Below are 27,255 nucleotides of genomic sequence, written 5' to 3'. Positions count from 1 at the left end.
CAGAATCAGGTGGATGGACACACTTGGAAACTGCAGGGATCCTGTGCTCTGTGCGTACCTTGTTTGAGATGTCCAAATTGCAGTTTGCTTCACAGAGGGCCACCACTATAGGCACGTTGCCATCTTTACACGCCACGTGGAGGGGAGTATTGCCGTGCCTGTCTTGATAATCGACGAAACACCCTTGGCTGAGGAGAGTCTTGATTACCTCCATCTGACACCGTCTTACAGCCAGATGAAGGGCAATGTGTCCGTCCTGGAAACAAACCGCAGAGATCATGAGAGCTTTACGCTTGGGCGTGTGGCCTCCATCTCTCCACCTTTCCTGCCGCCACTGAGTGAGGTTTAATTGGCAACAAGATCACTACTAAAAGGCCTAGTGGAGGATTTAAATGAAGAAACTTTACTCCTATAGCAGGGGTAAGGACTGGGAGGATGTGGAGCTTTCCGTGTTCCTCTCTAAATAATCACATCCCAAGCTAACACCAGCTTGATTCATGTAGGCTTCGGCAGTACAATCAGATAGAACATAAGTAATTGTTGATACTCCAATGGCCTCTTTAATCAAAGCATTTGTAAAACACTTTTAAAAACATTTGCCCAGCAATCTTTGCCAATTTCCTAAATAGAGAGCCTATTATTTTACTTTGCACCAGGAAAAATGTGAAAGTATTGTGAAACAACTTGCTCAAGGGCTGTCATACAAATGAGAAGCAGATTTAACACGTCTAACCTCTGCATCCCGTGGAAAACCAGCCCGGGCCTTCATTCTACCTATTACAGAATCCCTGACGAATCGATGTGTTGAGTTTTAGGAGCTGGTGGAGAGTTCTGAAACATGTTTAAAACTTAGCTGTGCTAGGGTTTCTCAGCCTCAGCGCTACTGGCATTTGGGGCTGGGTGATTCTCTGCCGAAGGGGGCTGCTCTGTGGGCTGCAGGATGTTTAGTAGCACCACTGGCTGGGATCGATGAGACGCCAGTAGCAACCCTCATCTCTAGTTGTGACAACCAGAAAGTATCTCCAGACATTATCAAACACCCCTGGGGGCAAAGTCAGCCCCCACCCCCCACTCAGAACCATTGCTCCATACCAAGAAAATAACTTCACAAAGGGCAGATATTAAATCAACTACAGAATCCCACATCTAACTGTATATAGCAACATCACAGCCTTGTTTTAAGTACAGATCACAATAGAAACAGATGAGGCTGAATTTGTTTAAGTAAAAACATGGAACACCTGGTCTAGCATTGAGATTGCCAGACAAGAGTGGTTTATTGTCTTTTTACAACACAGCAGATGATAGAAATAAGTAAAACATCTATTTCTTTGTTCATCTAAAAATTAACAGTGTGTTGCCAGTGTTAGTCCTCAATGAGGATTGTCTCGGATTCAGTGAACATCACTGTACCTGCTCTAAAGCTTTAAAGCTAAAAATCATTTAGAGACCAAAGTCATTTGATCAATTCATGAATTTTGTTATATGCCACAAATTAATATTAATTATTAAGTACAACACAGAAAAGTTCACAGAATCTTTGGAACAGAGAAGAGAAGGGGTAATTACAGTTTGCTGCATTCAAGTTTGTTATCTTAGGGAAAGAAACTGAGGAGTCCTGTGGTCCCTCTAGACCCCTAGATCACTTCCCAGTGCGTATCAGTCTTCCCCCATAAGGCACCTTGTCGCAAGCATTAAGGTCGGCTCCATGTTCAGCCAGACACTCCACGATGTCGTGGTAGCCCCTGGCAGAGGCTGTCAGGAGGGGCGTCTCTCCTTCTCGGTTCTTGATGTTCACGTTACAGCCGGCTTCACAAAGGGCTTTGGCCACAGAGTAATAGCCGTGCCAGGCAGCACAGTGCAGGGGGGTTTCTTCTTCCTGGCCAAGGAGACAAGTGCAGAGAGGAGGAGAAAACAACAATGAGAAACAAAGTATAAAGCAAGGTGAGAGTCCCTGTCAAATTTGGCAGAAACGCAACCAAGGCAGCAGAGGGAAAGAGCTCATAGGTACTGGAGTGAAATATTAATCTGGAATAAAATAACAACATAAGTGTGAGCCACCAGCATTAAGAGGTAGATCTGATGTCTCTCCTTCATTCATTTTCCTTCCTCAACACTTGTGTGTTTGATGAATTTGGCTTTCTCAGCATATGACTGACAATTGACTTTCGGGAGCCCGCTGAAACCATCGGCCCTGCTTCTCTGAACAATAGAGCCTTCATGCAGGTGCATTACAGCATCTTTCTAATAAGTGCCTCGCTGACTTTATCTGAAACTACTAATAGTAGGTGAGCACTTCCCTGAGCATGAATTCTTCCAGCAACCTTGATGCCTCCAGCTTTCTGTCATGTTTACAACACAAGGTGAGTGGTAACAGTATTGTTGCTTTGGCAAGAAAGTAATTACGAGAGCCACACACAAGTCAAGGGCAGTCCTTACAGACTGGGAGGCCTGGATTTTCAGGATCAACATCATTAGATACATAAATGCGCCGATGAGAGGCCATCCTAGTGCGGTGGTGACAAACGTGGACTCTGAAACCAGACTGTGTGTGTTCAAGCCCCAGCTCTACCACTTCTGAGCTTTGTGAGCCTGGGAAAGTTACAGAAACTTTCCCTGCCTTGATTTCCTCATCTCAAAACGAGAATGATAATAGTCATTCACCTCATAGGGCTGTTCAGCAGACTGAATGCATGAATGAATGAAGTGGTTAGACCTGATCCTGGTATTAGCACCCTGCACACCTTAGCTAGTACTTCTGTTTGAGTCCCTGCCTTTTGAGTCCTTGCCCTCTGTAGTGGAAGACAGAAAACCTAGCTTGGATAAAACTCTAAAGGCCCCGACTGTACCATCTGGCTGCCTGTACATTCATGTATAGAGCAGAGGAAGGGAGGACGTCAGCCACGACCCACCTTGTCCTGGATATTGGGATTGGAGCCGAAGCTGCACAGTAACTGAGCCACGTCAGCATGGCCATAGCGAGCCGCCACGTGGAGGGCTGTCTCTCCAGACTGCAGAAGAAAAGGAGCTGGTGATTCTGAGCCACATCTGTGAGCAGGCTATGGAGACCAGAACCCAAGGCCTATACCCAGGCCTGCCTGGTTCCACTCCATCCCCTTTGGTTCCACCCACCCACCTCGGGCAGATGCCCCGATAACGGCTAGGATGGGGACCTGGGGTTGGGGTGTCCACCACACAGTCAGTATTAAGCCCACACACTTAGCACATCCTGTGAAGTGCAAACAACTCAGGAGAAGGCTCTCCCTTTTCCATGATGGCTGTTCTCAATCTTCTTTATGTACTGACACTTCTAGCTGTGTGATTTTCTTCTTTTTTAAACACAACATTCTCTTTACGATTGGGTTCATCATTCAGCAGTTACTTAAATGAACTATTTTACTTATTAACAAGCTTCTCATTTCATTGCCTATGATTAGAAATTTGTTTTCGTATATTCTCAGAGATTTTCTCAGAAATTTTAAAGAATATCACTATTTGCCCATGTAATAACTTTCTGAGAATTAGTAACAGGTGCAAATCCTTTAATATACTTTACTTCTATCCACCCCACAGAAAATCATCAGCATAAACAAATTTTAAGAAGACAAAACAAGATATATGGTTGCCACCTTCCAGATAACTGCCATAATAAATGTATGTCTCTGATAGCAATGTTACCCCTCAGACATGGTGCAGTGAACAATCCATGCAACTGTGTGTGGCAGCTTGACTAAGCATGTTGAATTAGTCTGCCAGTACTGGAAGCAGAGAAGTGTTGTACAGTAGAATAAATAATGGATGAGCCCCATTATTATTAGGTAGGAATCCCAGGTTCAGGTTCCCGCACAGCCAATTAATTCACAGGATTGTTGTGTGAACTTAATGAAACACACATACATGAAAACAAGGTATCTTGATAAGTCAGTAACTTTTATAACACCGTTGTGCCAAAAAAAAAAAAAGCCTTACTTTATTACTTTATGTGCATTGTCTCATTAGTATCTTCTAGTGTCTATGATTGTCAGGTCAGCACTATCAGCTACTTCAGAGAAGAAGAGAATAGGAGAGATCCGCTTAAAAGCACAAGGTTGAGTCAGGAAGAAAATCGAATCGAGACTGAGGGTCTTTCTCTGGTTGTCTTTCTACTAGCACTTTGAGGTTTTTAAGTTATGGGGATTATAATTCAATGCGTGAGTATTATGGCAACTACCTAGAAGATTTTGGCTTAAGGCTGATTTCAATATTAAATCAAACCACAGCAACAAGAAATTTCCAATTTAAATTTTCTGCTGGTGAATGTTGGTGCTGATTCCTTTCCTTTGGGTTCCGATGCACATGGGAGGCCAGCACTCACTCTCACATGCATCCTCAGGTTCCTCCTAAGAGAAGTGGCCTTACCTTGTCTTTCACGTCCAAAGGGCATTTGTTCTCACTGAGAAATTTCAAGGTATCGACGTGGCCATGCCGAGCAGCCCAGTAGATGGCATTGGACCCACCCTGCAGGAAAATCAACCTGGGGTCACATTTCTAAAAAGCTGACAGCGCCGGACGCAGGCATCCCTCAGAGTCACTGTATTTCCCTTCCTGCGTGATGACAAACCCCAGAGGAGCAACTTCCCAGAGGAATGAGGCCCTCATTCTCTTTTACACCTTTGACAATGTACCGTGGTTACACAGGATGCTAGCATTGGGGCACCCAGGTGACGCAGATAATGGAACTCTTTTGGAACTTTTCCACCTTGTTTTGTAAATCTAAAATGATTTTGAAATAAACAATTCTTTTCTGTTTGTAAACCCTCATCTCCCCCTCTGTTTAAGAATCCCTTACTGCAGAGGACCGGATCTACTCCACTTACAGCTCTGCTCACGTCTACAGAAGCAGGCAAACACATTTCTGATGCGAATAATTAGATAATAAAACTTTTTCATGTGTGGCATCTAACACTGTCGAGTAAATGTGACCGGTAAAAAGGAAAATCTGGGTAGTGTACAAAGAAATGCTGATGTCAAGCAGAAGTGCCAAGGGGAGGATAAATGATAAATGTTTGCCTCTCTAATGCATGTGTCAGGCTGTACCAAGCTGTTGGAAAAGCAGCTTATCTTCCTTTACAGGAAACTGAGAAACAAGTTAGGACATACATTTTTTTTCCTCTGTTACCCCGATAATTAAGAGACATTTGATAATACTTTAAAATTCAATTCATTTCAATAAAACAATTATGACCTTATCCTGGACATCGATTCTTGAGCCTCTTTTAATGAGCAACTGTAGTATTTGAATATTCCCACAGCCAGCAGCAATGAGTAATGGAGGTGTCCCGTGCTAGAATAGGCAAGAAAAAAAATTACTGATTTTCAGGTTTGGTAGGAAAGGAAAAGCCCAAATGATGACTGCTGTTCCCACACACCTTCCCCTGTCTCAACAGACATAGAGCTACTGCTGAGTGGCAGGAAGAGAAGACAGGTAGAAGGGTATAAAACCTTTCCTTCCCCTTTTGGATTCTCATCGGGGACATTTTCATTAGCAGGATGAGAAGATCTCAAATTTCATAGGTAGAGATACAATATGTGAATGAAGGAAGGTCCTCAATGCAAAAAGACCCTATTTGTAACTCAAATCACTCTCTAAACAGAACTGATTTTCCCCAGAGTATGGAGCTTCCAATTGGAAAGGAGAATGGAGAAGCAGATGGGGTCCTTCCTTTGATATGGAAGAGCAAGGTCACTGTGACCCACCCCTCCACTATACTGCAGAACAGAACCAGACCTTGTTGGGTTGGTTAACATCATAGTTGGACAATGAGCCCAGAAGGTGCTGCAGGCCTGGGACGTTGTCATCATTGATAGCGTGGATGATGGCTTTCATCACAAAGGAGTCTTCCTCATCCTTGAGAGAGACAGCCAAGATGGAAACAGAGTTACATTGCTAGCCATGATTCTCTTACCAACATAAAAGAAACCTGTGCTCACTTGTTAACAGGGGGATTCAGAGGAAAGTAAGCCATTTATTCCCCAAAACCACACAGTCATGAAGGGACCCAGGAGGGAAATTTTTGCTCCTTCCATGTTGCAAACACTATTTACTGTTTACCTGGGCTTTAATGTTAACTGCAGTATAGCCCAGAGACAGTGTCTGAGATCCAGATTTCAAATGATGATGATGACAAGTAACCCTTTGTGTTTATCTTAAGAATCTGTCAAAACGCAGTTCCTAAAACCACTGTGAAAATCTTTAGGTATAACATAGTCTCTTCCTGGAAAAGGAAAAAGAAAAACCCACTGGCCAGGTGCGGTGGCTCATGCCTGTAATCCCAGCACCTTGGGAGGCCGAGATGGGCAGATCACGAGGTCAGGAGATCGAGACCATCCTGGCTAACACAGTGAAACCCCATCTCTACTAAAAATACAAAAAAAAAATTAGCTGGGTGCAGAGTCCCAGCTACTCGGAGGCTGAGGCAGGAGAATGGTGTGAACCCGGGAGGTGGAGCTTGCAGTGAGCCGAGATTGCGCCACTGCACTCCAGCCTGGGTGACAGAGCGAGACTCTGCCTCAAAAAAAAAAAAAAAAAAGGAAAACCTACTGAAGCAAAGAAATGATGCCTTTGAATAAGATATTCTCAATTTGGAATGTTTCCAACTACAGAATTGTTTTCTGATCACTCGTATTTCTTCCATCACTATGTATAGAATAACATGGCAAAATTCTCTGAAAGCTGGTCCCAATTATAAAAAAAAAAAAAAAAAAAAACAAAAATTTAAAAAATAGGCTCTAAATAAAAAAAAAGGCTAGAAATCAGAAAACTGATGCATTTCTAATTACAAAGGAAAAATAACCAGAAAAGCAGTGAACAAAAACTTGAAAAATCCTTGCTACGCTGTCAAAATTCACATTAAAACTAAGGAATCAGCTAGAAAAATCCTAAACAAAATTTTTGAAATGATAAACATAGAATTATGACCACTGGAATTTCAAATCTGGAAAAGTGAATCTACAGAGGCTGAATCTCTGCTTGTGGGGGAGAATGGAGAAAGCATGTCTCTCCATCTGCTTTCTCTTCTCTACAGATCTGAATCCAAACACTTTCCATGTGGGCTTTAGTAATATTTGTATAAAATGCATGTTTAAGAATGCCACCAGTTTTGCTTTTCTGTCACAATTCAAGTCAATGACTAAGAGGCATTTACATGAAAGCTCAAGTCAAGAGAAATGGGGAAAACAGAAGGAATAAAGCAGATTGTTATGACTCACCCCATGATTAGAATATGGAGATGAGGGAATCTGACCTCTGGCAGGGTATCTTTCCACCTGGAGCTCCTACACGACCCTTGGTCCCTCTCCTACCCTAAACTTTTCACTGTGACACATGTAACGTCTCCCAGTTGAATATTCAGTGACTTCAATTTGCAATCTTTAATCATCCTCATTATCTTACTTAGAGTCACAGTTTTTATCTTCTCGCTGGTTGCGCAGCCACCCTCTAACGATTCCCAAACAAAGCCTCCTCTTCTCTCTCTTTTCACCCTAACCTGCTTCTCTTTTGTGTTTTTTTTTTAAATATCTCCAATCCCATTTCACTCCATAAGGCTAGATGTGGAGCCTCAGTGAAGCTACTACCTTAAGGGGAAAAATGGGGAGCTGGTGTCTGCAATTCCCACCCTGAAGTACTCGGCTCCACCGGGGAAATGCTGACTGTTCAGTTTACAGGGGCAGGGTAGTTCCCACAGGACGACCGTGGTTGCCTTGTCTGGAGTCTCCTTCACCTCCTGACTTAATAAAGGCCCACTGTTTGACTGTCAGGGGAAAGTCTTGTTGAATTCGGACGCTTCTACTCATATCTGAAGAGCTTATCTGTGATTAGGTTTCAGTTTGGATTGGGGGGAAAATAAAGCAAATAAAGGCTAGAAATTGGAAAATGAATGCATTTCTAACTACAAAGGAAACATAACTAGAGGGTACTGAAAAACAAATTTGATAAATCTTTGCCACTTTGTCAAAGTTCACATTAAAACTAAGAAAGCTGGAGTTATTCTCAAGGGCCTTGGGCAGTCAACACCAGGCCATGGTCTGCTAGGAGACACGCCAGCAAGCAGCACTGCATTCTTCCTGATTCTCTGGTGCGTGTGTGTGGGAAGGAGGTGACGGTTGTCTGTCCCTTCTGTGCTACTGTTAACCAAGATTCTTCTATGTCAGCGGCAACGGTTCATGCAAATTAGAATAAGCTCTTTTCTGCTGGCTAGCCTCTCTTTTACCAAAACATCAGCGAGTGTGTCTCTGTGTATGTGCATTTGCTGTGCGTGTGTGTGTGTGCGTGTGTGTGTTGGGGGGTGGTCTGTGCCTATGTTCGCATCAAGGTGGAGGGTAGTGTTAGAGGTATGGGGCCATGAGAGGGGACAGCACCAATCAAATCAAAGAGAAAAAAAGAGGAAAAAAGCAAGAGTGTGCATAAATCAGCACCCCCAAATCCCTCTGAGGGGATCAAGAATCGGCTTGCCATTTCCACAACTTCAGCTTCCTGGGAGGTTGAACGAATAGGACAGTTTGGACATTCTGAGTACCCAGTGCTGAGAAAGGAGCACCAGGGCACACGGGTTTGCTTACCAGAGTATCGTCGCTTCTGGCAACACTCATGTTACTTCTGGACAGGAAGGACCTGGATAATCTTTGGCACAGTGATATCAAGCGAACGGATTGCTTTTTTTTTAAAGACAAAAAAAAAAGGTAGGGTGAGAGGAGGAGAGACAGCTTATGTAACAATTGTCAAATGTGTACAAACGACAAAGCCTTTGAGATCGTGTTCACAGGCATGAGCACACACTCTCCCAGGTGGGCAATGCTACAGCGAATTGGGTTGTATTTGCTTAAGGAATTTTAAAGGTGTTAGAAATCAAGACAACAGGATATAGAGATTCTCCTTCAATGTTTCATTATTGAACTACAGAGCTGGACACCCCACATCCTTTCTCTCTATATATTTTCTTCTCTGTTCTTTGGAGAAGGTGATTTGACCCTTGCAGGTCCCCCCTCAGAGAAGCACAGAATGCAGGGGCCTTGCTCTGTGTCCTTTGTGCCACATAAGCAGTGATGGTAGACAATGTAATGACCAAACTGCGAGAGCTGATGGAAGTGAACAGCTGGGGGGCCTCTTATAGAAAAAACATTTCTGCATTTACTCTCAAAGGCAAAAGCACAGTTAAAGAATGAGAGTGAGAAAGAGAAATGTATGGTTGCTCTCTCTCTACTTTAAGCCTAATTCTAAGGACTTCTTGAAAATCTAGTGCTGTGGTCTTCCTCATCCCTACCATAGCACCCCAAAATCGGTAGGTGTGAAAACGAGGTACATTTCTGGCCCTGAGCTGGGAAGACCTGGTAGGTACCCACTTCTTCTGGGTTTGACGTGACCCTGGGCACAGGAAACCATCCCATCACCTTCTTAGCCCTGAAGCGTGATTTCTTCCAGGATGTCTGCAATGCCTTCAGATCTATGTCCCGCCCAGGCCCTGTGGAGGCCATCCACACTTAGGAGGAAGAGGCCACCCTGCAAATGCTCATGGCCCCAACCCACCCCCACTCCAACCACTCACAGATAAAGGCAGGGCTGAGAGACCTACTTACACGAGTTACAGCACAAATGTAATCTCATGCTGCTTACCACAAAGAATGAACCTATTTAAAATGTGGCTCGTAGTATTAGAAAAAGATTTCACTATAATTTAATGGCGCTGCTATAAAAATTTGCATTGAGAATGGTTTCGATGGAAAAAATACAAAAGTACATTTAATGGTATGAGTTAAAGTGACTAAAATATTGTTTTTGCTTGTTTTTGAAAATAGAGTAATGGTTAGGAACACTACAGGGTGGATTAAAAAGAGGAAATGATGTATTTTCCATATTGCCAGTATCAGAGGAGACGGACCCTGACCACACACTGCTCTACACAGGAAATAGAATTTGTTAATCCCTCCACAACAAACAATCTTACTTTCCATTTTTTCCGGGCTGCAAACTTCTTGAATTTCTCCATGTTTACCGCTGATGCTTTTCTACTAAGTGCCTGTTGTGTATCTTTAGGCTAAAATAAAAATCCAAGAAAAAAAATTAAAGCTCTCAAATTACAAAAATGTGTTATATGACAATTTTTTGAAACATCTCCTTATTCAGGATGCTTATGCATTCACCTTATTAAATTAGCATAGGAAGTTGGGATAACATGGAATATCTAGGCACCTAGTCTTAGCAGACTCACTCTTGTATCTGAGGGTTTCGTATCATCCATATACACTGGGGAGAAGTAGAGCTTGGGGTCAAACTAAATCATGACTTTCCACACTGATAGTTTGGGAATGGCAATATTCATGGTGAGGCTACGTTATGAGGCATTCGAACTTGGGTATCACCAAGTAATGTAGAGGTTGGAGGGATCTCAGAGGTCAGCAAAGTTAGATTGGCCTATAGCAGGAGAATTCCTTGTACTGTATCTTTTTCAGTAGATGTATTTAGCTTTTGTCTTCCACCTCTGGGAGGAGGAGACACCACAGCTCGCTAGGAGAGCCCAGGTAACCGCTGGGAGCTATTTGCCCCCAAAGCCTGTTTCTGTGATGTTCACTTCTTTGTTTCATGATTTTATTCTATAACTATCATCCTTTCCCACCCCTAATCCTTTCTGCCCTGGATTGAAGCAACTTTAATCCAAATGTCAATCAGGCCAGGCAGGTAATGTAAAGGTGTAATGTTCCAGGGGACCCTGTTCCCCAGCACCAAGGTGCCTGTGCCACTTCCCAAGGCCATGTGGAATGAGGGCTCAGTGTCAGCAGATCTTCAGATTTTCCAAGAGAAGCTGGAAATCCAGATTTGATTGATATTTACATGCTGGAATCAACATAAAATTTTAAATATACTGTTTGGGCCAACACCCCACAGGTCACTCCAAACACAGTTGTTGAGTGGGCTTGACCTTTTACAATCCTGCTCTGTGCTGGCTTATTCCTCTCTCCCCACCTCTGGGATCATTAGGATACAGTCTAACCTGTCAGCTTTTCTTAAAATATGATGCAAATAGCAAACTTAACACTCCAGGTGTGACCTGTGGTTAGCAGTACTTTAAGACACACGAATACCAGGGTGCCCAAACCAATCACATAGAAAGTGATCTAAACAGTGAAGTAATATGCAACTCACCTTGATCCAGGGATGCTGCAAACTATCTTGAATTGTCATTCTCTTCCTTGAGGGGAGGGGGAAAAAGGAAAAAATGCTGTGACCATAGCAGCAAATACTATGGTTGTTTTCCTGCTGGCTGGGCCTGCCAAGCAGATACCCTGGAAAATGCAGTTCAGGGAAGAAAGCCAAAAACGACATCGGTCTTTTTGTGATTATTTCACTGTGCCTGCAGGGACCGACCGAGCGGGGGCAGAGGGCCCTGCACGCATTTTCTGAAGCGTTTCACACGGCATGCTACCCTTTGGCAGATGAAGCAAGCAGGGTCTGAGAAACGCGGCCCTGTGCATGGAACAGGCACGGGCTCTGGGCTGGCTGAGGCCGTGGCCAAGGACCTTTCAGGAACACGGACACTCACTTTGGATCCTTGACCAGAAGTCTTCTTATGAAATCTTTGGCTAGGGCACTGGTATTACTGAAGTATTCATCCTCAAATTCATAGTTGACAGCGGACACATTTGCTAACGTTTCTTGCTTAGTGTCTCCAAGAAATGGGGAAGCCCCACTTAGGCTGTTAAAAATAAAGTTGGGCACAGAACATTAATGACGACCCCTTAGTGTTGTCATTTTGCTCCTATAACATCTGGAATAAGATTATAATCTGGTGCTTGAATAATCACTTGAGAGTTTGACTATATTTCATAGGGCTTTAACTGTCAAGACCAAAAGCTTCAGCTTCATGCAAAAGGATTCACTTAACAAGTTAATTTGGAACAGCATCTGGTAGTTTACAGGAAACCTGTTTTCTCGGCAGTGATGGACAGCTATGCTTTCTTTTAGTGATTATGCTACAGTTTCTGATGACTCATTTCAAATTAGGAGAACATGTTTAATTAGTATAAACTAAACATGTTTTGAGGGTGTAAAACGAATATGTTTATATCAAAAGCATGCATAAGCTAAAGAGATCAACACAGCACATTTAATGGTTAATTAAACCTATGGTCTCATAGAAGAGAAGAGAGTATGAGTTGTGGATTCTGGTACTTACAGGATATAGGTTATTACCCCGATACTCCTAAAAACAACACAAAACAAACAAAAGAACACATCAGGAGAAGAGTCAAATAAATCAGAAAGAAAACACCACCAAGGACATACTCCTTACCACATATCTGCCTCAAGACCAAGAGGTTCATAGTTGACTATCTCAGGAGCTAAGAGGAAACAAACACTCATTTAGCTTGGGAGGAAGCAAACTAACCAATTCTATCTTCATGCAACAACCAGGAACATGTAACAGGGAAAGAATCTTCCAGCAGGGGAGGTTTGCCAGAATAATGTTTCTGAGATGTAAATGACCACAGGAGCAAAGGAACTTACCCACAAACTCTGGAGTCCCAAATATGTTTTTAAATTCATTTCCAAAGTCCATTTTGTGGGCCAACCCAAAGTCAATGATCTTGATCCGAGGTTTGGGGACATTTCTATCCAAAAGCATTATGTTCTCAGGCTTGAAAAAAGAGAGAAATAAAAGGCTACGATATGTTATGCTGAGGACAAGATGGCAGAACAGTTCTTCTTTTCCAACCGCCGAAAGGAAAAAAAAAAAAAAAGCCAAAAATTAGGGAAGAAAGGGTGGTTGAAAGAGTATACCAGGAAAGAGTATACACTTTTCCTTTTCCTAAGGTTTTCCTAAGGTTCTGTGTTCACAACCATTTTCCTAAGGTTCTGTGTTCACAAATGAGAGGAGGGGCAGAGACGAAATGTTGTGAAGAAAATGTCAGTGTATCTTTAAAACACTTCAATTAAATGTATTTAGAGGTGACGTCTTAACTCTAATGACGAGAAAAAATCTGCAAGCCAGCTTTGTACAGAATTCATAGGGTATATCTTCTTATTTCAAGAAGGAAATACATGTCTTGCTCTAGGTTCTCCCTGAAGCAGGCCTGAGACAGGGAGGGGACACCAGGAAACACTTGGTAGGAGAAGGAGATACAGGAAACAGAAGGAAGTTGCTACGAAGTGTCCTATCAAGGTGGGGGTAACTAGGGGAATGGGAGGGGAAAAGGAGAACTCAGTGTTATTCCAACTGTAGCATGAGGGAGCTGGGGTCTTTATCCACCATCTCTCCATCCTCCACGGCTGACAGCTGCTTCTGTGGACATTTTTCTTTTGCATTTCCAGCTCCCAGGGCCAGAAACAAGATGCCAGAAAGAGTCACAGGTATTCGCAGCAAGCCGTCTTTTAGGTTGTATATGAGTGTGTGTCTTTTCACATGTTTGTGGGGCCAGGGGGGACATGAATGGGACATTGACAGCTCTGCCACAAAAAGAATGGGGACAGTCCTCCCTCCTCTGAAATCCTGTCGCAGCTCTACGGGTCTGAACCATCTCCCCCGACGGAGCGCACACTGCTTTACTAGACCACTTCTCCCTGCCTTCAACTGCAACTTCTCACCATTGCCACTTCCTACTGCTCCTGTTGTGTCTTCCCTTCCCAAAGAGACCACACCTCTGTCATGGCTGGGAGGGCGGCTTACATGCCGTTTCATCTCCAACTACGTCCTGCATCCAGCCAGGCAAATGCCCCAGTGAGCCAATCTGAGTTTGGTTTGCTGGATTATTGGTGACAGAGTCAAGCCACAAGCCTTTGCATCACTCAACACATTTTCTATCTTAACATGTCCAGAGCCACAGAAGGAACCGGTGCCAGTCACTGACTGCCCGCTAATGTCCAAGTAGCCAAGATATTCCCCCTTAATAAAAAAACCTGGTTCCTAAGACCCCTTGTATTCTTTACCAAGAATTCCAGAATGTAATCAATTATCAATTAAGCCTCCATCCCACAAAAAGGTTTGCCATCCCAGTGGGATGCTTGCTGATTTATATTGATAATTCTGTTTGTTAAGCTGGTACAGGAAAAATAATGTAACTCTTTCAGATGCCTCAATTTTTCTTAGCAGAGAAACAACCAAGGCTGTGATCTGCACAAGCTTCTATCTGGCTTATACTTTGAAACGTACCTTAAGATCAAAGTGGGCGATTTGAAGGGAGTGCAGGTAGTAAACACCATTAAGAATTTGTTTGAGAAATTCAGTTGCTTCCTCTTCAGTTAAAGATTCCTTTTCAGCCAAGAAGTCAAACAGCTCGCCACCTGCAACGCTGAGAACCCGGAAGCAGAGGTTATTGGTAACAATTCTGTTTCACATTGATTCCTTCTCTCATAGACTACTGGTGTGCTCAAACATCAGACAAGAAAACAGCCACCAAGCATGGAGTCAGAATTCTCTGTGCAGGTTGTTGACAATTCTGCATTTGGACACATTTGTGCTTGAAAGCACCTGGGAACCATTTTCCTAAGGTTCTGTGTTCACAAATGAGAAGAGGGGCAGAGACGAAACGTTGTGAAGAAAATGTCAGTGTATCTTTAAAACATTTTAATTAAATGTATTTACAGGTGATGTCTCAACTCTAATGACAAGAAAAAATCTGCAAGCCAGCTTTGTACAGAATTCATAGTGTATATCTTCTTATTTCAATTAGAGAGTACCTGAAAATTTTGTAACCTGCATGTTTAATTAATTCTTTAAAATTCAAATTCACGATATATGGTCTGATAACGGTTTTTTCCTTCCTTGTTTAGTATTGGTTTGTATGGAAATACTAACACATTTATAAAAATCAATTTAGTAGCCTGGGAGCGATGGCTCACACCTGTAATCCCAGCACTTTGGGAGGCCAAGGTGGGCGGATCACAAAGTCAAGAGATTGAGACCCTCCTGGCCAACACGGAGAAACCCCGTCTCTACTAAAAATACAAAAAAAAAAAAAAAAAAAAAAAAAAAATTAGCAGGGCATGGTGGCTCATGCCTATAGTCTCAGCTACATGGGAGACTATGGCAGAAGAATCGCTTGAACCCGGGAGGCAGAGGTTGCAGTGAGCTGAGATCGCACCACTGCACTTCAGCCTGGCGATAGAGAGAGACTGTCTCAAAAAAAAAAAAAGAAAAAAAAATTTACAAAAAAAAGCAAAATGTATGTGGTTGGTTGCAGATTTATTTAGTTTGTTTCTCTGTCCAGACTGTAAGTGGGTGGAGGGGAGTGGTCGGCATCTCCCACCCCAGCTGCTGGCTACTGCTGTATGCCCCACTCCCTGCACAGAGCCAGGCACACAGCAAGCACTCAAAACCTTAACAGATGGATGGATGAACAAGCTCCCCTAAAAACTCCACGGTAGCGATGAATGGCAAATAACAGGGAAGTTTTAATAAGAGTTTTTATAAGTTAATCTTTATCAAGTTTAACCATATATTCACAACATAATAATTAAGTGCAATTATGCACAAACTGCTGTATTCATTATCTTTCTTAGGGCAACAGCGCTCCCTAAACATTACACCTTCCGTATCTACATCCATTCAGAGTAAGAAAATTGGTGCTCATCAGATCAGATAAGAATGACAAAAAAGCTGTTTTCTTAAAAGTTTCAGATCCCACACGCCTTCACCCTCCAGGTCGGTGTTTTCTTTAGCATGGTCGAGAGTCTGTGGGCATCAGAATTGTTTGAGGATGCTTTAAAAATGAAGATTCTGAGCCTCACTTTCCATCTGTTGCGGGAGGGCTTCCAGGAATGGTGACCAGGAAACTCAGCATTTTTAACAAGCACCTGAAAAACTGAGACCATTTTCCCATGTCTTAATTCCACGGTCCTGCTGCCAGGCCTCCCAGTGGTTTATGGGGACGATGCAATGACTCTCCTATCCCAGGGGCCTGGCAGAGGTAGCCACACCCTCCTGTGAACAGTCCACAAGCCTCCCCTATCGCCCAGGGCACACAGCAGAGCCTGGGCCCAGCCAGGACGCCCAGGAGTCCAAGTGAAAGGTGCCCTGCATGGACCCTGTCTCAGGAGTGGCCATGACCCCTCCTCCTGACCCCTCCCTGCACTCCCCACCTTGCTCTTGGGAGATGCAGTGTGCCCCACCCTCTCCCCTCCCAGGTGCCCCTGGCCTCACAGCCCCCACACTGTCTCCCCAGGGAACAAGGCAAGGCCTCCTGCTTCTCACTTTTTCATCTTATTCTTAAATAGCAGGGGGAGAGAAAATCCTTCAACTATACAGGGGAAAAAGAAAAAGTGGGAGATTGTGAAGCAACCCAACCCAAAGAAAGCTCTCCCATCACCCCCGGGTCTCCAGCCCTGGCTTCTGCGCTCTCTGGGGCGCCCTGCACCACTGGAGATGACTCAGGCACCGCGGCCATGTGGAGTGGAGAAGTCAAGTACCTGCATCCAGTGCAAGTCTTAACTTCTGCCATGAGCTCACCCTGAAACCCGGAAGGTTACCCCTTCTCTTGAGCCTCATTTCCCCAGAGGAGTCATAAGACCTCTTCCCTTGAAGGTTATGAGGATGAAAGGTAATAGACATGTGTAACTGCAAGGCTGGCACGTGGGTAAGGTCCAGCTTGTGGGAACGAGTTGTTATAAAGATGGCCACTGTCACCCCTGTAGCATACCACTGCTTCCTCCAGGATCCAATATGAAAGCCCCTTCCTGCCCGCTCCTCCTCCTTAAACCGGCCCATTGGTTAAGCCTAACCGCTGTGCTTCCCAGGAAGAACGTGAGGGGAAGGAGTGGAACTTCTGCTGTGAATGTGGTGCCCAGCCGCCGGCTTTCTCTCTGTGGCCCTCTTCAGGGCCTCCTGACCCCCTCACTCACACCCTGCTTGTGTTGTCATAGAGTACAGAGATGCATTTTTCAGACAATGAGAAACATCTGGAGTTTGGCTGCCTGGTTGGGGTGAATCTTCCAGCACCCACACAGCTGGCGCAGCCTGCTGGCCCTGAGTCCTTTCCGGGGGCTCCACTGTCCAGCCTTCTGGCAACCCCATGCTGCCCCAGCCTCAGGCTTTGCCCGCTCTTCTTTGGCCAGCTTTCTCTCCCTCCCTGCTGACCTAGGCTTTCTTCAGATCCACGATCTCCTTCTCCTGCCGGCTCTGTCTTCTGTGAGGCAAGATGGCAAAAACGAGGGGACCGTGGTTCAAATCCTGCCAGGGCCTCCAACCTCGCTAAGCCTCAGACTCCCCTTCTATAAAATAAAGGGTAAAACATCATAGCGTACGGAGTCGTCCTGAGGTTCCAGGACATGCAGAGACCCTTCTCAATCAATGCTGCTGTCTTTTTTCCCAGGTGGCTTCAAACCACAAGTCCTCCCACGGCAGCAGGCGTGTGCGGGTGAGGGTTTAACAGCAGGCTCTTTGGGGTTGGGGTGGGCAGAGCCCGTTCCTGAGGTGTCACATTCCCACCATGGCCGTCTCAAGCTCCCCACGTGAGATCAGGGACCGTGGAGTTGGGGAGGGACGGGCACTGCAGCTGTGGCCTGGGTGAGCGAGGATTGACACAGAACTGCCGAGCAGCCACCTGGCCTGCCATGACGTTCCACATTTTTCCGAAGACGGTCTGATGGCATCTCATCCTCGTGCTCTTCTGCACCGTGATTGTGCCATCCTCCCAGAATCTGTGCCTTCACCTCTTGAATATGGGCAGGCCCCGTGACCACTCTGACCAATGGCACAAGTGATTCTGCCAACCCTGCTGTGGTTTTTCTGGGACTGGGGGCTTCCAGGTCCCACCTCCTGAAGCCCTCAGGTAAGATGCAAGAAGTACGATGATGCCAAACCACTGTGCCATGTGGAGAAACCCAGGAGAAAGAGATGTCCTTGGAGAACAAGGCCAAGGAGACCTGAGCAAGGAAGGCACCATGGAAGGGGACCCTCCAGCCCAGCTGAGGCCACAGAGATCAGAGACCGTCCATTCAGCGACTGAGCAATGAGGGAACATCACAGGGCCTGCCAAACTTCTATCAATGGCAGATCCTAAACATTTTAGGCTTTGCCGGCCTTGGAGGCTGCCCCAACCACTCAACTCTGCTAATGTATCATGAAAGCAGCCACAGATGACATGTACATGATGGGTGTGGCTGTGTTCCAATGAAACTTTAGTTAAAAAATGGGTTGCAACCTGGGTTTGGCCTATAAGCCATAACTTGCTGACCCCTGGTATAAAGACTAGGTCATCTCAGCCCAACCTGGGGTAACTCTCAAGGGTCATTCTGGCCCCAGAACTCCCTGTTGGCCAACTGGGGCTGCCACTGAATGCATTCCTGCTCCCTTCTCCTCCTCTCCAAATCTTGATCCTAAATAAAGTTCTTAATAAACACCATGCACACTTTTCTCCATCTCAGAGTCTGCTTCCCAGGGAACCCAACCTACACCCCCGCACTGGGTCTGGAGTAGTTTTTTTACACAGTCAGAGAAGGTTGGAACATGGGCTCGTTTACTAGGCTCAGTCAACAGAAATCAGGCTTGCTGTTCTCTGGCCTGGTCATCTTGTGCCTTATTCAGTATTTGTGTCCTCAGAAACTCAACTCCACAGGAGTAAGGACAGTGAATAACCCTGGAACCCCAAGAGTTAAGGACCCAGGAGTGCAAAGTGATAGTGCCTCATCAAGACTGGGAGAAGGAGAGCACTAGTTGATCCTCTCAGTTTTCATCACCGACCCTTCTCACAAGTCCCTGTTCAAATCTCAACTTGTTATGAAGCAGTCCATGTCATGGCTTGTCTAGGCAGCCAAGTCCTTCAGTCAGACATCAGAAAGCTTAGGAGAGACCCTATCCCACTAGGTCAGGACCCATCAACTGATGCCCAGAAGGCCCTATGTATTCACTCCATCCCCCATCATCCATACACATGTAAGTATACTCATCATATACATATACTCATCTTTCTTCATAGCTACGTATGTACATATCCCCTTTCATCCCTACATACTCATCCCCCTTTACCCCCACATTGCCTTCATTTCTACATATGTACTCATATTCCTTCATCCCTACATATGTACTCAATCTCCTTTATTCCTACATACTGATCAACCTTCATCCCTACATATATACTCATCCTCCTTCATCCCTACATGTATACTCATCTTCCTTTACTTCTATATATGTACTCATCTTCCTTCATTTCTACATATTCATCTTCCTTCATCCTACATATATACTCATCCTCCTTCATCCCTACATATATACTCATCCTTCTCATCTCTAATGTATACTCAGCTCCCTTCATTTCTATATATGTACTCATCCTTCATTGCTACGTATATACTGATCACCTTTCATTTCTATATATATATAAACTTATCCTCCTTCATCCCTACATGTGTACTCATCTTCCTTCATTTCTACACATGTACTCATCATCCTTCATACCTACATATGTACTCAACTTCCTTCATCCCTACATATATACTGATCTTCCTTCATATCTACATATATAACTCATCCTCCTTCATCCCTACATATATACTCATCATCCTTCATTTCTACATATGTACTCATCCTCCTTCATTCCTACATATATACTGATCACCCTTCATTCCTATATACATGCTCATCCTCCTTCATCCCTATATATAACTCATCCTCCTTCATCCCTACATGTATACCCATCTTCCTTCATCCCTACATATATACTGATCACCCTTCATTCATATATATATATATATATATATATATATATATATATATATATATACTCATCACCCTTCATTCTTATATATATATTCTCATATATACTCATCCTCCTTCATCCTTACATACACACTCATCTTCCTTCATCCCTACATGTATACCTATCTTCCTTCATTTCTACATAGGCACTCATCCTCCTTCATCCCTACATATGTATTCAATCCTCCTTGTCCCTACATGTTTACTCATCTTCCTTCATTTCTACATATGTATGCATCCTCCTTCATTCCTACATATATACTGATCATCCTTCACTCCTATATACATACTGATCCTCCTTTATCCCTACATATATACTCACCCTCCTTCATTCTACATACATACTCATACTCTTTCATCTCTACATACATACCCATCTTCCTTCAGTCCTACATACATAGTAATTACCTTTCATCCCTACATATATACTCATCCTCCTTCATCCCTACATACATACTCATCCTCTTTCATCTCTACATATATACTCATCTTCCTTCATTTCTACATATATACTCATCCTCCTTCATGCCAATTCATGAAGGCAGATGTTTTTGCCATAAACTCTGCTTGTAAAATCCTCAGTAATTAATCAAAATAATTGAAACTAAATGATTTCAGCAAAGGTTTGGGAGCATGATAAGCATTGTTTGGTAATTGGTTTCCTGTTTGGCCCCCAAATCTCTGAAGGTAGAAAATGACTTGAGGGTTTTTCACATGCATGCTGAGAACCAGAACTCAAATGCTCACAATGTTGCTGAACAGCGGAATCTGGTTAATAAGGGAATCAGTCAAAAAACCTTGCACTGTTTCTCTTTGTTCCAAATTCCACAATTTGCTTAGGAGAAGGGAGGCTGATGGAAGGAGAGGTGAGTAGTCTGTGCAGCAGATTTAGAAAGCAAGTTAACCGCCTTTATTAGGGCTTTGAGTCAGTGTTTTAAAAATTACAGCTTTATCAGGGAAATCGTGTGAAATGAATACTAATGAACATTTGCTGTTTTCACCAAGAGAGCTGGAAAATACCATGGTTCTTTCTCCTCCCGCCGTGTCTTTTACTATCACCAAAGCCTCCCTAAAAGTTGGCATGACAGAAGCTATTTAGGACATGCCACTACATTAAAAACAAAGTGGGCCTTTTGAATAATGCAGGAGAAGGTATTGCAAGATTCCATTTTCTAAATTAACACATTCTGGAGGGTTCCTGACTTTTGCTAGGAATGGCCCAAAATATAACAAGACTTAATTTGGGACCAGCTCTGGTTATCATTGAAGCTGCAGTGGACCCCTGTCTACATACTAATTACCCCATGAGACCCATTTCAAGGCAAACATTAGGATTCTTCAGAGTAGAAGAAATCAGGCACCAAGTATGCTCCCCCAGGGCACACCTTCAAGGCGTGGCTCCTAGGTCACAAAGCCCTGGGAGGCAGAGGCGCCAGCTCCAATTCTGGCCTCAAGGGGTGGGTGACTGGAAGAGATGTAAGGAGGTCATATATCACCTCTCTGGACCTCACCTTTGCTCTATGTACAATGAGAGGGTTAAGTAACCAGGTTAAGTGGTTCTCTAACCTTAATGCACACACAATAATTTGGGGAATCTTTTTAATGCAATTTCCTAGTACCTACTTCCTGAGTGACGTCCCAGAATCTATATTTTAACAAGACTCTGTTCATCCTGATGCAGAGATGACACGCAGATAAGCTCATTTCTCAAGGCCCTTCCAGCTCTGGTATTTTGAGATCCTCTGATCTGTGTGCAGATGTGGCAGAGCCTCGGCTGTGTTCCCACCATACTACCTTGTTTCTTGCAGACCCACAACTAAGGGGCATTTCCCAGCTCCTTGAATCCAGGACTACTTCTAGCCAGTAAAATATGGACCAAAATAGGCTGGGCGCGGTGGCTCACACCTGTAATCCCAAAGTAATCCCGGCACTTTGGGAGGCCAAGGCAGGCGGATCATGAGGTCAGGAGATCGAGACCATCCAGCCTAACACGGTGAAACCCCGTCTCTACTAAAAATACAAAAAAAAAAAAAAAAAATTAGCCGGGCGTGATGGTGGGGGCCTGTAGTTTCAGCTGCTTGGGAGGCTGAGGCAGGAGAATGGCCTGACCCCAGGAGGCGGAGGTTGCAGTGAGCCGAGATCACGCCAATGCACTCCAGCCTGAGCGACAGAGTGAGACTCCGTCTCAAAAAAAAAAAAACAAAAAAAAACCAAAATGATGTGTGCCACTTCAGATGCAGTCCAAAACATCCGATGTGATCCCCCACCCATACTCTCTTCTCTCTCTTTGGCCACCAGAACACAGGTGACCCAGCACAGGACTCCAAGAAGGATCGGGGGCAGCAGAGACTAGGCAGAAGGAACGTGGACCCCGGAGTCACTGCCTGGAGGAGGTCATCAACCTATCCTATCTGCATGAGACTTTGAGTGGATAAGAGACGAATCCTATTATGTTAAGCTACCAGATTTTGTGGTTGTCTTCTGTCTGCTTTAAATATAAAACTATTTAATCAGAAGTAATAATGTAATACATTTTATAAATTAAAAGACAGTGACCAATGCAAAGCATAGATCATGCTAGCTATTATGGTTATCTATTGCTGTGTAACAAATCTCCCCAGAATGTCAGGCTTTAACCATGACAATCATATTATGGGTTCAGGAAGAGTTGGCTGGGCAGTTGTGGCTTAGGGTGTGTCATGGGGTCACAATCAGACAATGGCTGAAGCTGAAACGGCAGGGGCACTGGAGCAGCTGGGGGCTGTCTGGGCACCTATCTCCTTGTAGTCTCATGTCTCTGGGTGGTCTCTCCATCTGGGCTAGTTTGGGCTCCCTCATAGCACACTGGCCTTAAGACAAATGGACCATTCATGGGCAGGTCAGGGTTCCAGAGCAAGTGTCCCAGCAGGCAGGTGGATGCTGCCTCAGAAGTCACACAGCATCAAAAGGGCCTATCCAGACCTGAGGGAGGGGGGATTCAGAATCCAGCTCCTGAAGGGGGATTTCAGGTGTTTGGTCCTACAGGTAGGACAGCAAGTAACGATGAAGCCATCTTTGAAAAATACAATGTCACACTGACTGTGAGAGCGGAACTAAAATTTTCAGTTTTATTTCATCCTAAATGTATACTTTAACAGGGTTAGGTCCAGGCATGGTGGTTCACTCCTATAAACCCAACACTTTGGGAGGCCAAGGTGGGATCGCTTGAGGCCACGAGTTTGAGACCAGCCAGGGCAACACGGTGGGACTCCCATCTCTACACAACATTTTAAAAATAATATAATAAAAATAAAATAATAAAAATAAAAAAGTAAAAGGGTTAGGTATAGGTAGTGTATTAGTTTGCCGGGGCTACACTAACAAAGTGGCACAAATTGGGTGGCTTAAAATGACAGAATTTCTTGCCTCAGTTCTAGAGGTTACAAGTCCACACTCAAGGTGTCTACAGAGCCGCGCTCCCTCTAAAGCTTGGTGGGGAATCCCTTCTGGCCGCTTCCCAGCTTCCGGGGCTTTGCCAGCAATCTCCGTGCTCCTGAGCTTGCAGGTGAGCACTCCTGTCCCCGCCTGCACCTGGCGCCGTCCCTGAGTCTCTCCCTGTAGGCTGCCCTCTGCACACGTCCGTGTCTGCATCCACACTCCCGCTTTATGAGAACACCAGTCATATGGGATTAGAGCCCACCCAAGTGCCCTCATTTTAACTTGGCCATGTAACCAATGAGAAGAATGATCTTCTCTTTCCAAAGAAGATCACACATTCTGAGGTCCTGCAGGTTACGACTTCAACAAAATTGTTGTGGGGGAGTATCCAATCTAACCCATAATAAGTAATAACTCCTCACAAGCTGCAAGCAAAATATTACAGGTTGGCTAAAGCAATTCAGGAAATAAAGGGAAGCAAGGAAAGGGGAAGATACTTAGAATCCACTGAAGTGTTTTGTTAGCCTTGCATTTGGATTCTCCTGTGAAGGAAGGGCTCATTCAGGTACTGCTATAACAATGTTTTCATTCAGGTCAGAATAATATGGGTGAGAAATATATATCTGGGGCTGTCTTTGAGGCATAAGGAATTCCCCAAGCATTTTAAGATGATTCCTCCTTTACCATAACTATCCCGATATATACGGCATGAAGGAGTGAGGTGGTCCCAACGACCTCTTGGCTGTGCCTCTAACTAAACCAAGACCTGAAACTCAATGCTCCACCATCATCACTGTGTGGAATGTTCTTTCCTGTTAACTTAGGGGAAGCCTTGAAGGGTGTTCACACGTTCACCTCTCACGCTCTCATTTCAGTTCCTGGGGTCGCTGGAGGACTCTGCTGAACGAAAACTGAAGCTGGGACACAGGAAGGGAAAGAAGGAACACGGGGCATTCACTTTCCGCATTTGTCAAACAGGAGTGAATTTAAGGTTGGAAATAGATTCAGGGGGTCGGAGACATTTTTTCCTTCTATGCTCTGTTTCCCTCAAATTAAATGAATCTTATCAACGAAGTTCCGAACCTTAAGACCTCCCCTGAATTAGCCCTACCTTCTTTAAATCCAAAATGCAAGCTGTATCTGAAAATACATGTTCTGTCTGTGTTCACCTCAAATTCAAGTTCAAGTAACAACTTAAAAGGAGCTGCACGGATTCCCATAGAACAGCATGCACGCCTGGCACTCAAAGTTCATGGGGGAGGGGACCTTTCCTTTTACCCAGGGAGGTTGTGTGAAAGCAGGAAGGAGCCTCCTGAAGGTCCCTAGAACAAACCCCTAGGAGAAGAACACGGCTCAAGAACATGGCTCAAGGGTTCAGAGGCACTGCAGGCAGTAGCCTGGTTTGCATCGGGATCTGTGTCCTCAGAGAGGTTAAGTTACTTTCAGAGGCACAGTTTCCGTGTCTGTAAAATGAGGATATTAGTTCCTACGGTTCTAATGGGACTGATGAAGAGAACATGGCTAGGATATGAGCATCTGGCACATGGCAATGGTGCCAATATTCCCTGCAGCAATCCTTGGCCTGAACTCCTCACAGCCATAGGAGAGAGAAAACCTTGAAGCTCCCGTGAGTGCCTCTTGCCCAGGTCCTAGGTTTACAGCGTGGGACTCTGATATGGACCTCATGCTAATGACAGAATAGGGCCTGAACTCCTGTGGTTGAGAGTAGGGTTTTGCCGAAACAGATGGACATTCCTGGGGCCAAAAATCTGGGGAAGAGGTTGGCTCTTAGACACGAAATAGGAAAGCTGGAAGGTGGACCACGGTTACATGGGAGAGGGGACACTCTGTCTGCATCTTTCCTTTGGGTCTAGACACAGTGGAGTTTAGACCTTCCTGAGAGCAGCCAGGGGGGCAAGGGGAGAGCGAGCAAGCAGAGCGGGTGGGTGGCCAGGCTGAGCAGGGAGGAGGTGTCGGCCATTCCAAGCTTGGCACAAGAACCCTGAGATTTATAAGCAACACCGCCTACTTACTGTGACTCTATTTTCCTCCTGTCATTCTCAGCTCTCAGTAAAGTCTTATTTAAAATTCTTCAGTTGTCCCAGCTGTGCAACAATAAATTAAGCAAAAACCATTTTCTTGCTTAGGCGAGTGTCAAGGGGACCTGAGGCCAGGATGGAAGTCATACATGTGATGAGAGAGGACCCTCAGGAGCAAGGTCAACCTCATGGGCTGAGGCAACCACACCCAGACACCCCTCTCCATGTGGGCACCTCCCCACGGCCAACCTGCTGGGTCTGAACTTGCTGAGGAAGCTGGTAGGTTCCTTTACAGCCACAGTTCTGTTTGGAAAGAACTGAATTTTGGCTCGGTCTCTTACAAATATACTGACCTTTAGAAAAAGTTAAACCTCCATCTATAAAACTGAAGCTGCTTCTGAACATCTCCCCTCCTCCCCAATACTGGCCCTCCCCCCCTACCTCCCCAAAAGCATGCACTGTCATGAGTACGGTGGATAGCCCTCCAGAACTTTTTATATGAAAAGTCTATGTACCATATGGCATTGTTTTATTTACATTTTAAGAACATAAATGACAACAGAGTCTATGCATCAATCTGCAATTTGCTATTCCACCTCAGCAATATCCATTGCTATCAATCTCTTGCATCCTTGTCATTGTAGCCTAATGTTCACCCGAAGGTCCACATAAGAGTTTATTTAGTCCTTTCCTAACTGATGGTCTTTATGTCCATTCCAAATTTTCACTATCACAAACCAGAAGGCAATGATTCCCTGTGCATCTGACTACTCCGAGGACGTGACACGTTTTCTAGGCTCCAGGATATCTAGTTCACTTTGGAATTTCTGGGTCAAGGTAATGCTCAGTTGCAGGCTGTGCTGCATAACCTTATATTCCTCCAGCAGCAGTTCATGAAGTTGCTTTGGCTTCATGTCCTCACTTGCTTGGATTTTTTTTTTTTTTTTTTTTTTTTAAAGAGACAGAGTTTTCCTCTTGTTGCCCAGGCTGGAGTGCAGTGGTATGATCTTGGCTCACTGCAACCTCCACCTTCCGGGTTCAAGTGATTCTCCTGCCTCAGCCTCCTGAGTAGCCGGGATTACAGGCGTGCACCGCCACACCCAGCTAATTTTTGTGTTTGGTAGAGACAGGGTCTCACCATATTGGCCAGGCTGATCTCAAACTCCAGACCTCAGGTGATCTGCCCACCTTGGCCTCCCAAAGTGCTGGAATTACAGGCGTGCGCCACCACACCCAGCTAATTTTTGTGTTTAGCAGAGGCAGGGTTTCACCGTGTTGGTCAGAGCGATCTCAAACTCCTGACCTCAGGTGATCCACCCACCTTGGCCTCCCAAAGTGCTGGGATTACAGGCGTGCGCCACCACGTCCGGCCCTTGCATAGTATTATTTTTGCCAGTCGAATAAGTGGAAAACATGAACCAATGTTTTATCATATACTTCCCTGCTAGTAGCAAGACTGGTCATCTTTCATGTTTAGTAGCTGTTTGTACTTGAGTGGGTATAAACTGTGTGTCCACATCCTTTGCCCATGTTCTCACTGAACCATCACAGTCATTAACTTCAATTGATTGATGGGTGCTCCGTACATATTCTGGATACTGCGTCTTGATCTCACATATTCTAAATGTTTTCTCTCAATCTGTTATTCGCCTTCTAACTTTGCTTAAATGATGTTTTGTTAAACGGATGTTTTAAATTTGAATGTAGTCAAACTTATCAATCTGTTTGCAGAAATCAAGATTTTCTAAACTAAATGTGAGAACAATAAACTAGCATGTGGAATTTAGCAGCTGTGTGGCCCAGGGCAAAGTACTTAATCTTTCTGGGCTTGTGGATGTTAACCATGGCTGCCTGTGGCCCCAGAGCAGCAGAAGGCATCTCACAGAAGTCTTCCCCAGCACTACTGTCCCTCCCCAAGACCCTGCAAGTCTCTGCACTGGGAGCTGCTCAAGAGCAGCGTTACACACTCACGATCACCTGAGCCCATCACAGCAGAAGCTGGAGCTCCCGAGAGAACTGACCGTGTGCATCTCCTCCCGACTCCGCATTTAGTGCTGCTATGCTGGCAGCTGGAGACT

At 44.7% G+C, this 27,255-nt stretch overlaps 1 protein-coding gene across 5 annotated transcripts in view; it reads right to left on the bottom strand.

The window, feature by feature from the left end:
* Window positions 1-27,255, bottom strand: part of DAPK1 (death associated protein kinase 1) — a 212,160-nt gene that overhangs the window by 56,365 nt on the left and 128,540 nt on the right. For all 5 annotated transcript variants that reach the window (XM_026446963.1, XM_026446961.1, XM_026446962.1 and 2 more), the window contains exons 4-17: window positions 14,181-14,319; window positions 12,539-12,668; window positions 12,324-12,372; window positions 12,207-12,233; window positions 11,574-11,726; window positions 11,177-11,222; window positions 9,981-10,070; window positions 8,599-8,691; window positions 5,768-5,887; window positions 5,225-5,323; window positions 4,399-4,497; window positions 2,913-3,011; window positions 1,682-1,879; window positions 59-256 (exon numbers count right to left, since the gene is read on the bottom strand). In XM_026446963.1, the coding sequence (XP_026302748.1) occupies window positions 59-256; window positions 1,682-1,879; window positions 2,913-3,011; window positions 4,399-4,497; window positions 5,225-5,323; window positions 5,768-5,887; window positions 8,599-8,691; window positions 9,981-10,070; window positions 11,177-11,222; window positions 11,574-11,726; window positions 12,207-12,233; window positions 12,324-12,372; window positions 12,539-12,668; window positions 14,181-14,319 (1,540 nt within the window). The remainder of the gene's footprint in view (window positions 1-58; window positions 257-1,681; window positions 1,880-2,912; window positions 3,012-4,398; window positions 4,498-5,224; window positions 5,324-5,767; window positions 5,888-8,598; window positions 8,692-9,980; window positions 10,071-11,176; window positions 11,223-11,573; window positions 11,727-12,206; window positions 12,234-12,323; window positions 12,373-12,538; window positions 12,669-14,180; window positions 14,320-27,255) is intronic.

Source organism: Piliocolobus tephrosceles, chromosome 14 (assembly GCF_002776525.5).
Source record: "Piliocolobus tephrosceles isolate RC106 chromosome 14, ASM277652v3, whole genome shotgun sequence".
Classification (NCBI taxonomy): Eukaryota; Metazoa; Chordata; class Mammalia; order Primates; family Cercopithecidae; genus Piliocolobus; species Piliocolobus tephrosceles.
The sequence above is the reverse complement of the archived record's forward strand: the minus strand, read 5'-3'. Positions and strand labels throughout refer to the sequence as shown.